The sequence below is a fragment of the Mercenaria mercenaria genome, unplaced genomic scaffold (genome assembly GCF_021730395.1).
Source record: "Mercenaria mercenaria strain notata unplaced genomic scaffold, MADL_Memer_1 contig_570, whole genome shotgun sequence".
NCBI lineage: Eukaryota > Metazoa > Mollusca > Bivalvia > Venerida > Veneridae > Mercenaria > Mercenaria mercenaria.
The window spans coordinates 26,939-38,958 of NW_026463451.1; the positions used below are offsets into that span (position 1 = coordinate 26,939).

Genomic DNA, 12,020 nt, shown 5'->3' on the forward strand with positions numbered 1-12,020 from the left:
ACTGACACAGTCATGGCAAAAGCAAGGGTATATAGATGTATATAATTGTGCTGTATGACGACAGAAGTGACACATCATCAAATTAATTCTGATTAACTTGAACTTGCTGCGCCATCAAACAAAAAACAGTGTCGACATTTTCCATTTAAATCATTAACACATTTTTGTCATTTCTTTTATAAAAGTGCTTTCGACTGCTAGAATAAGTATTTTCGCCACTAAATATTTAGATATTACAATTATCATTTACCAGGACGTAATCATCTGAAAATTATTCAGCAGGCATGCAGTTCCTGCCTTTCTTATTAAGTCGTCATATCTATGACGTCATAACTTTTTCGAGTCGCGTGCTTGGAAAGAGATGCATGGGAAATTTCTATAACTCATTTCAGTTTACAATGTAGTGTAGGTCTCTATATTTCTCAGTATTTTTTTCGCGACGTCTGATATCCTGACAATACTCAATGCTTTAATTATTAATGGTACCAAATTAGAATATTGATTAGCAACATATGAACTAGGTTTGTTAAATTTAAGTCAGACACTGACAAGAATGACTAGGTGATTATTTCCGCAAAAAGGCGGGATATCAATAATCAATTTTGGTTTTGAAAGCATTATAGAAAATAGTTATCAAGTGAGTTAACTATCATTACCTGGTTCCATTTCCTGGTCGCTAGATCATACAGGCTTTATTGCTAATCATTTTACAGCATGTTGAATGTGAAAATGGCATATATTTCTTACCATCGATTTTAACGATACATTCTGTTTTAGACTCGCCAAATTGTAATGCGTATTTCGCAGCATCCTCTGTTGAAACATCTCTAATAACAAGTTGGTGAAGGCCTCTGTGTGACGATATCGTTTTACGACCATCCTCTATGATAGGTTCATCACCTTTGAACCACGTGACTAAGACGTTAGACGTAGTAATTTCACACTCCAAAGTCAATGTCTCATTGACTTCAACAGTCTTGTTTGATAGTGGCTGAATTAGATCTACAATATATAAATATATTTTAGTATCCTAGTGTATGTTTCAACATTATAAAATTGAACTAATATCATTGTTATTGTATTGTGATACATGTCTTTGCATATTTATAGTTTTATTCTACAATACTACCATTTGCCTCTTAATGCTTTACATTTTTATCTTCAACTAACGTGCCGTTAATCAGACAATGATTACTAGTACTTTAAAGAGAACACGAGGCTATAAATATTTACTCTATAGGTCTTTCAGACTTCTACTGACTTGAACATATAGGAAATATTTTGCTCAATTTTTTGTTCATTATACTTCATTTTTGTTGCCTATAGTAAAACTTCCATTTACGAAATATAACATAATTCTTTCTATATCCATCAAAATATGACGTTTCTCATTCAATTCGAGAAATATGACGATAAGCGCGTGTCATACGAAATACACAGCCTATACATTTACACAGATTGACTGAATAAATGACCTTTATTCCTTAAGAACATTGTTATTTATATAAATTGCACTTGCGCGTGCATATAAGCAGGCTTATAGTTTGGGCGACTATGTGATTTATTTACAAATTAAGTTCACATTCCACATGCATGTCACAGCTAGCTAAGCTGTTCACTGTGTTCAGTAATAATATATTGGTCACCATGTTCCAAAAACAATGTCACGACGTTCGTGAATGTTAAAGCGACTCGTTCACACTTTTAGGCGATTTTTCTGTCAAAATCGATAAAGTGTGGGTTCTGTGAAAGTAACCACTTGTACAAACTCATTGAAATATAAATTTTGCAAGTTATCTTTATAAATCACCAAACTTATTTTGCAGGAGTGAGTAACCTTTTGTTGCGCTTACGAAATAATGAAGAAAATCAATATTCTACTTGCTTTTGTACCAATATCTAAGACTTATTGTCACTCACTTGATCATTTTTCAGTGTAATATATACATTCTATGCCTAACTCGATGGAGAAGAACATGCTGAAAAACTATACTCCAACTGTGGGTGGGTAGCTTAAAGTAATGTTGTCAATATTTGTATATTTCTTTTAATATTAATGTTATTAAAAACGTCTAATACGTATGGTAACAGGATACTTTCTAAATAATGAGTATATGAGCAACATTGTATAAACATTTGGTATAACGTTCGGCAAAATCTGTTAAGATTATTACCAGTTGTTTGCTTTTTCTGCTCTCTTAGATATCTGTCTCTAATGTTTTTTATTTCATCCCAGTAAATGCTCACGCCTGGACATTTCTTTATCGCTTCAACTAACATATCCAACGTCGCTTTGTCTGCTGATCTGTCTTTCCATTTTAGAAGCATTTTATAGATTTGCATCTCAATGGTTTTGTTTTGTTCTTCAATATGATCGATTTCGGCTCTGTTAATCTGAAGTTCAGGTCCCAGTAGTTGCCAGTTTTTCCCAATTGCTAACTGAGCCAACTTACTGAGGATTTTTTCTGTTAATTGCATATTCGGGAACACTTCCCCAAATGTGTTTTCGGAAGACCATTCTTCCTTTGCCCTTTTGTAGTCAAAACTTTCATGGGTGACGTTATCTGGACAAAATACATCCACATCTTTTTTAAAATGAGCTAATCGACTACCTCCGTTTGGGCCATGATCCGCATGGTTGCATCTGTAGGCAGGTGAAAACAGTTTGTCCTTTTCTCCCTTGTGATAATTCACTCTTCGAAATTCATACAGAACAACAGATTCAACAAAACGTCTAAACTCGCCAGCAAGGTGACTTTCAACTGGTTTTGGCAGAAGATTTATAACTCTTAGTTCTATTGTTCCACTATCTGTGTCTGTCCTCTTTTCCAAAAGCCCTGCATGATTTCTACCGAGTTCAAAGACACAAATATTTTCAAACAACAACCGTTTCTTGCGACAGTATACTACGGGCCAGATACCTAGGCCCGCAGCAAGGGTTTTACTATAGAGCATATGTACACATGATTGTTTTTCAAACTTCATCGAAAATCTAACTTGTGACTGAGTTTTCAAATTGAGAAAACAATCCATTTCTTCATTCGAGCAATGATTCTTAAGTAAACTTGGAACAATGAAGCTTTCTTGCTGCTTATTATCGTCAGATTCTGCATTGTATTCTTCTACTTCCGCTATAATGTTTTGTTTCTTCAAAAATCCAAGAAGGGCACCTTTATGTTTCATGAAATCCGCATCACTGTTTGACCACACCTTGTCAACAAGACGATGCGGTAGCCGGCCTTCTTTTGACAAAGTTTTCCAAAGAGGACGAATGTCAGGGTCATCTTTGCAGAAATGCTCTGAAGTAATAATGCATTTAAAAGCATCTATCAAGTACTTTGGGTCAAGACAAACAAAATTGCCTTCATCATAGAAGAAAAATGTGCCTTTTTCATGATGATAGTAAAGAAAGAGTTTTATCTGCTCTTCATCTTGCAAAGGGTACTCATTTTCTTTGTCCAACTCTATTACATCTTGAAATGAGATTATCTTCGACGTCTGCCATGTCCTTAGAGCTTTTTCTAGTGGTAACCAACGTGCAGGGACCTCGATAGGTTGTGCTAGCTCTTCATGCTTTTTTAAGATAAACTCAAGGAGGTCTGCAATACCAGGATCTGAAATAGCATAATTATCAACAGCAAAGTGTTCCTTTTGGATATGCTTTATCAGCTCAGTATCCTCAACTAAGCATCTTACTTTTTCAAAATATTCTTTCCCAGATGGATCATGTCCCTCAAGTTCGTCTTTATGTGTACCAACAAGTACAACTTGTGGACCAGGACCAACGTATGTATCAATTGATTCTAACCAAAACCTCGCAAAATATTCCATATTTCTATCTCCCGTCTCTCCCGGAAACTCTTCGTCTCTCACAATGGTATCAAGAGGTTTTGTTAAGTCAAAAACCAACAGGTATAACGCTCTACTACTGTGAAACAACATATGAGTAGCATAAAATATGTATTGTCCCCCAAAGTCCCATATATCAATGTATTTTGGTAGAATGTCGTTTGGCTTTTCTACTACATCAGAAAATGATACTAACTCTTTAGAAGACAGTGCCATACGCTTTTTCTTTTTAACCTCAGGTGTTTGAATTAAACAAGGCTTGACAATATCTTGCGTGTCATTGACGTTGCTTGCAATAGCTTCCTTCTCGACTGATGGCGCTGGTGGATGTGAAGTTTCTTGTTTGATTTTTGTTTGCACTGAATGATCATTCTTCTTTGTTTCTTGCCTTTGCAATCCTTTACTTATTTCTTCTGAATGGGCAATTGTTGCAACCCGAATAACAAATTCTTGACTTTTATTTTCTAATGTTTTTAGAGTACAGCTTCCATCGCCAGATATCTGACATCTATATCTGCTGACTTCTATACCGTTTGTACTTGTAACTCCTTCGCACGTCCTTCCAATCAGTCTGTTTGCTAAAGACGTTTTACCTTGCGCAAAATTACCTACGACATTAATGCGAAGAGTATTTTCTCTTTCTTTTCCTTTGCGCAGTGCTTTTTTATACAACAACAGTTTGTAAGGATCATGAGCCACTTCCTCTGGAACTGAAATACAATAAAATGAAATGTGACACTAATCAGATATACTAGAGGGCCACGATGGCCCTATATCGCTCACCTTAGTTTAGTTGCTTGCTTAAACAAATTTCTTTGCTTAAGCTTCACTAACAAAATCTAGGTGAGTAGGTCATGGTAAAGATTATTCAAGATAACTTCTGAAATCTGTTTAAAAATTAAATTGGGGGTCCAAATTCCTTTGCTGTAGCTTCAAAAACAAGAAAGTAGGTCAGGGTTAAGAATATTACAGATGAGTATTGATATCAGTATCAAAAGTTGTAAATGTGGTCCACATTTCTATGCTGTACCTTCAAAAACAAGAAAGTAGGTCAGTAGGTCATGATTAAGACAATTCAAGATGAATATTGAAATCTGTATCAAACATTATGCTTGTGGTCCAAATTTCTTTGCCACTGCTTCAAAAACAAATAAGTCTATGTAAAACAAGGGACCACCCGGGCGTGGCCTATACTGACCCCAGGGTCATGATTTGAACAATCTTGGTAGAGAACCACTAGAGCATAACACATACTAAATATCTAAGCTCTGGGCCTTATGGTTTAAGACAAGAATTTTTTAAAAGGTTTTTCCCTGTACAAGTCTATTTAAACCATGTGCCCCCGGGGCGAGGCCATACTTGATCCCAGGGGGATAATTTGAACAATCTTGGTAGAGGACCACTAGATGATGCCCTAGGCCCTGTGGTTTTGGACAAGAAGTTTTTCCCTATATAAGTCTATATAAAATAGAAAAAAGTGGAAACTTCACAGGTCGCTCAACACGACAAAAACGAAAATGTTGCAGGCTCGGTTTGATTGAGCCTGTTCACGGACGGTAGTGGAAATGCATGCTACCGTCCACGCCCTCTAGCCCCGGGTTGAGCAGAACTCAACATTTACACATGCAATTTACAAAGTACAAAAAAGCAATTTAGAGACATCCGCAACCATGTGACCCCAGGGGCGGAGCCAAATTTGACCATAGGGGATAATTTGAACAATCTTGGTAGACGACCACTAGATGATGCTACACACCAAATATCAAAGCCCTAGGCCCTGTGGTTTTGGACAAGTAGATTTTTAAAGTTTTTCATTTCGGTTGCCATGGCAACCAGAGTTCTGTACGGAATTTAATTCTTTGAACAATTTTTAAAGAAGATCATCCAAGGAATATCCCTATGAAGTTTCATCAAATTTGGCCTGATGGTTTAGGAAGAGATGTTGTTTAAAGGAAAGTGTGGACGGACGGACGACGGAAGCCGTACGGACGCCGGACGGTGAGCGATCACAATAGCTCACCCTGAGCCATTGGCTCAGGTGAGTTAAAAACGGTCAAATTTAAATGTAAGAAAAAGATGAAAAAAATCTTATGTCCTTATTACTACACTGGCTGTTAATAGATGTACGAGATGTCTTACCTCACAGTTTATCCGCTGTATTTAATACATTCGACATTTAGATATAACTAATAGAAACAATTCCGTTAACGTCGCTACACTTATGCGACTTGCAGTTCATGAAGAAAAGTATTATTTTACTATATAATAAAGACAACATGTATACACATACACAGCGGATGAGCACACAAACGAATGCAATAATAATAATAACATATGGATATTTATATGTCAGTTAACCCCCACCTACCAGTAGAGACTATTCTACACTATTATTTCTGAAATTATATAGTTCGAAGTATCATTCAAGAAAGGCTGTCAAATATTCAGGTTCTTTGTCACTCTATATTTATATGTCACCATTAAAATGTATTTGGAAAATACTGACTGACACAACTGTTCATCGTAAATAGCTTACAAACTAAACAATAGGTAAATTAGATAGATAAAATGTACAGATGTTTACATAATCACCAACAGTACAACTTTTGAGTATGTAATATACTCTACCTAGTGTATGTTACCAAAAGTGATTTATAATTTATCAAATCGTAATAAAATGTTACTTTATATTTTGTCTTGCGTTTGTTTTACATTATATCTCAATAATTTATAGTTGTAGATATCATTCCTCGAGTTATTCTATCTGATGGTCAAGTCCTTTGTCCGTTACAACTATTTATATGTAACCATAATTTTTTATGGAAAATACTGACTGGCAATATATTCTAATTGGTTTACCAACTACACAATATGTAATGTTAATAGACAAAATGTACAGATGCATATTTAATTACCAAATTTAATGACTATGAAATTTACGCTACGAAGCATTTGTTACCTTAAATGATTAAATGAATTTTAGATTATGTTAAAATGTGAATGTCTGTTTATATCAATACTGTCAAAAATTAGTAGTTGCGGTTATGTCAGATGATCATCATTAAAAATGTCTAATGATTACAAAAACAATGTAATTGAAAAGATAACTTAAAGTTTGTTAATTATCAGAGTTTCAAAGTTTTTATATAAAGTGTATTTTAAAGAAAAGAATAAATTGTGAGAACATAGGCAAATAAATTGTTCGAACATAGGCAAATAAATTGTTCAATCAGGTATGTAAGTATTAAAATATATATACAGAGTTTCCGAAACCTGCAAATCTGTTCAATATTTTCGTCTCGTAGCCCGAATTTTTGGTCAATTTGGCAATATTTGTGCTTGTATATTACAGTTGGATGGAATGCCTAAATTAATATATGGTTTCATAAATTTAGCCATATGATGTTATAGATTTTGTTTTGTGAAATAACAATAAATAGTTTTGCTATTTTTTCTCCTGATTGTTTGCATTTGAGTGAAGAAGATAAAACTAGTTAAATTAGAAATTTTTCTTCATTTAATCATTGCAAAATAACATTATCATAACAAGAATTGTCTGTCAATTTTTATCAACTGCAAATCCCTTACTATATCAGTTGCAATTTATCTTATAAGAACAATTAAAGACTTTAAATAAATCTATCTTTTAAATAGTAGTTTCATAAAAGTACTAAAACTTAGTAAATAACGTCTCTCACTTTCTTGGCACTGTGTATCCACGTATCCGAATTTATGTTTGTCCGAAATACTGTATTGTTTCTGATATGAATTAGACAATTTTTGCTCAATAACACGGTGCATATCCATATCGTCCGACTCTTTGCGAAATCTGCTATATCGGCGGTTCCTTTGCGTCGGCACCGGCTATTCTTTGCTATAAACAATGTCCACGTCGGTAAAGGAGGCGAAAAATCGAGCTGCCATCCATGATAATAGGTATGCTGCTCAAAAATAGGTAGAGCAAGGAACAGTAGAATGTCTTTACTATGTATTGTAGTGTTTACATTTTATCAGCGATTTTGCTCGCAAACTCGATGAAATTAGTTGATGGTGTACTGACATATGGAACACTTGCCCGACCTTTTCGACAGTCTTTAACGAGTTTTTGCTTTGATATCATACATATCAAGCGCACTATTTGTATTCATTTTTCAATATTCTTCCAGAAAATACTGACAAATAGCCCGAAATGTAAATGGAATTATTCAAACCCCCTTACTTTCGGTTTTGTCGGGGCACAGGCGGTCTCTCTGCACACCAATTTTTGATGCACAGGCAGACTCTCTGCATTACGCACAGGCAGGCTCTATGCTAATGACACATTATAGCTTAAAGTGGAATTATGAGCATTTTCAAGTAAAACTTCAGGTGAAATAGATGTGTGAGTTAAAAAGGTGGAGAAAATAATAGCTTTTAACCCAATATACCAAACTCTTCCTGTTATCAGTACGAAAAAATAAGTTTCCCAAGATGACTTTTCTTATTTTCACTGGGGCAGTCTTTTTAAGACAAGAGGCCCAAATGGGCCTAAGTCGCTCACCTGACGCCGACTTTGACCTAATTAGATCTTGCTTGTGACAAAGTATTAAATTCAAACAAGAGCTGTCCGTAAGACAGCCAGTGCTCGACTATTCGAATCGTTGTCACAGAAGCAGGAATATTAATCTAATGTTAAAATATCAATAGAGTTTCAACCAAAACTTTAACCAGAAAATTTCTAAGTCCAAAAAGGGGCATAATTTGCCCAAAATACATGTCAGAGTTATGGGACTTGATGCAGTGAGGTTGGTAATTGATCTAGAAAAATAAGTTTCAAATCTATATGCAATTAAGTAATAGCTATATGTACTGGCATGCAAAACTTTAACCAGGATTTTCTCAGTCCAAAAGGAGGCATGATATGCCCAAAATACCTGTCAGAGTTATGGGACTTGATGCAATAAACTAGTTTTATAACCCCGAAGACACATGTAGAGTTTCAATTTAATTTGTTTTGCAGATGGTAACATGCACGCAAAACTTTAACCAGAATTTTCTAAGTCAAAAAGGCGGCATAATTTGCCCAAAATACATGTCAGAGTTATGTGACTTAATGCAGTGAGGTTGGTTATTGATCTAGAAAAAGAAAAAAATAAGTTTCAAATCTATATGCCTTAAAGTAATAGCTACATGTACTTCCACGGAAAACTTCAACCAGGATTTTCAAAGTCCAAAAGGGGGCATAATTTTGCCAAATTGCATGTCAGAGTTACGGGACCTCCTGCTATCACCTAGTTTCACAACCCCGAAGACACATGTGAAGTTTCAATTCAATATCTACACTAGTTTTGGAGATAGAAACTTGCATGTAAAACTTTAACCAGAATTTTCTAAGTCCAAAAGGGGGCATAATTTGGCCAAAATATATGTCAGAGTTATGTGACTTGACCCAGTGAGGTTGGTAATTGACCTGGAAAAAGAAAAAAGAAGTTTCAAAGCTATATGCCTTTAACTGATAGCCATATGTACTTGCATGCAAAACTTAAAACCAAGGTGTGACGCCGACGCCGACGCCAGGATGAGTAGAATAGCTAGACTGCTTCGAATAGCCGAGCTAAATAGAATTTTTAAAAAAAAATAAAAAATTTAAATTAAAAAGAACTTTTTAAAGTATTTCTATTAGTATAAACTTGGGAGAGGACCATATTATTATGCTACATACCAAGTTTGATGAAGATCCATCAAGCAGTTCATGATAAGAAGTTGTTAAAAAAAGTAGTTCTATTTTTAGCTCTAGCGGCTCCTAAAAGGGGCAAAGTGCCCTAATTTGAACAAACTTGGGCGAGGACCATATAATGATGCCACAGACCAAGTTTAATGCAGATCCATCAAGCGGTGCATGGTAAGAAGTCGTTTAAAGGTATTTCTATTTTTAGCTCTAGCGGCCCCTAAAAGGGGACAAGTGCCCCCATTTGAACCAACTGGGGAGAGGACCATATAATGATGCTTCAGACCAAGTTTGTTGAAGATTCAACAAGTTCATGAGAAGAAGTAGTTTCAAGCTATTTCTATTTTTAGCTCCAGCCGCCCTTAAAAGGACGACGGACGACGCTAGACGGACCATCCACCCTATAGTAATAACTCAACCAGGTGAGCTTAAAAAAGTGAAGATAAAAAGTAAAAACACCGGGAGCCAGACTAATACTGCATCTTTACAACCGCCCGCTTGAACCAAAGTACAATGCTGTGGGGAAAGAAGGAGTACTTGTGGTAATCAGAGGTCGTAGAGATAGACGGTGCATGTGTCTTGTTAACCTAAGAGGGACTTGCATATATGGCGGGAGATTAACTGCAACTAGGTTATAGTATATTTTGTAAAACATGATGAGCCGGCAGTCTAGTCTGCGATGTCCATTTCTACCTTGTGAATGTTGGATTTAGTGTAGGGACTCCAGATAGTTGACGCATATTCAACCTGTGGCCGGACCAGGGACTTGTATGCTAGTTCTCTGACTTTTTTATTTTTCGTTGTTACATTCCTTTTAATGAAACCAAGAGATCTGTTTGCGTTGGAAGTTACTCTAGATATGTGTATGTTAAACTTAAGGTCAGCGGATAGATCTAGTCCGAGATATTTAGCATTCGATACACATTCTAGAATTTGGCAATGGATTAGATAATGGTTTTTAAACACAGTTTTGTTTTTGGTTATATGAATAACTTGGCACTTTGAAGGGTTGAACTCCATATCCCACTGCTTCTCCCAGAGTACCATGATGTTTAGATCTTGTTGGAGTGCTGAAGGGTCTGAGGTGGAGTTGATGGTAGGGCACACAGCAGTGTCAGCAAATAATCTGACTTCAAATTTTAACACAGAGGAAGGTAGCTGGTTGATGTAGAGAAGGAAACAAAGGGGGCCTAGGACTGACCCCTGGGGCACCCCAGAGGTAACAGGCACTTCGGAAGAACAGTCACCATCCACAACTACTGTCTGTCTACGGCCAATGAGAAAAGATCGAATCCAGTTTAGGATTTGAGGACAAACACCATGTTACTTCATCTTACTGTTCAAAATCTCTATCCGCATTTTAAGAAAAACATTTACCAAAAGATGTATTAGCCTACTTCAAAAAACGGATAGTACCAAAGTTACAATAAAAACTTTATAAAGTTTTATTCTCATTGGAAACAATGTAAAATTTGTACTAAATGGACTAGAAAAACATATTTTTTCATTTCTGTCTCTCGTGAAAAAATGAAACGTGTACTAACTTATTTCTAACGTGTCTTTAAAACACCCCTTGTGGTTTAGGAATCTTTTTTTTGCCAATTGTAATAGGACCATTTTGAACAGTTTTTTAACTTAATCTACGTACTTTCTGTTCGAAGAACGTTCTGGTTATTTAAAAACGTTTAATAGATTTGCACCTCTTATCTGAAAAATAACTACGAAAATCTACAGTTTTTTATAGTTTTTTATAGGGTAAGTTAGTTTTGTGTTTCTGAAGTAGCGAGGAATAAACTATATACTTGAGAAATTCAACGTACATGTTACTATCTATACCCTTAGGAAAAACAACTGCTTAATTTAGCAGTGAAATAGCAGTTTTTTTCAAATAAATGCCTTTTTGCATTTTTTTTTTGTTTTCAAGAGTGAACATTTAATTAGCAGTTTTTTAAAAACTGGTAAAACTTGTGTCAAAAAACTTTTGTCCACCAGTTTTTTGTAGCAGTTTTTCTCCATTTAAATTTAAAATAAGTCACCTTCAAAGCATTTTTTGAGCAGTTCATTGCAGTTAATTTCTTGGACCAGTTTTTCTGGCTGAAGATGTGATGAATAAAAACCAGTTTTTTACCAGTTTTTATTTAAATGCTTACATCATAAGAGAATACACATATAATGCAACAGCAACAGCCTTTGATGTAATTTTTATTCAGGTTGTTCGAAATCAGAAAAACACCTAAACTCCTATATTTTAAATGGGAAATTCTCAGAATTTTTGGTTGCCCAGATCAATTTTTGGTTGCCCCGGGCGTCGGGCAACCCACATAGCACAAAGACTGCAACAAAATAACTTTCATTTAATACACTTGATAACCAGTATTTATGTACTAGTATCATCAATCATAAACAACACTGCAAGTTAATTTAGTTCATTTAGGGGACGGTCATTCGATCTTCAGAAGGGGGT

General features: G+C 35.4%; 1 protein-coding gene across 2 annotated transcripts in view; it reads right to left on the bottom strand.

Moving 5' to 3' along the window:
- LOC128554618 (uncharacterized) overlaps positions 1-12,020 on the bottom strand; it is a 54,586-nt gene that overhangs the window by 21,272 nt on the left and 21,294 nt on the right. For both annotated transcript variants that reach the window (XM_053535896.1, XM_053535897.1), the window contains exons 5-6: positions 2,175-4,559; positions 748-1,002 (exon numbers count right to left, since the gene is read on the bottom strand). In XM_053535896.1, coding sequence (XP_053391871.1) covers positions 748-1,002; positions 2,175-4,559 — 2,640 coding nt within the window. The remainder of the gene's footprint in view (positions 1-747; positions 1,003-2,174; positions 4,560-12,020) is intronic.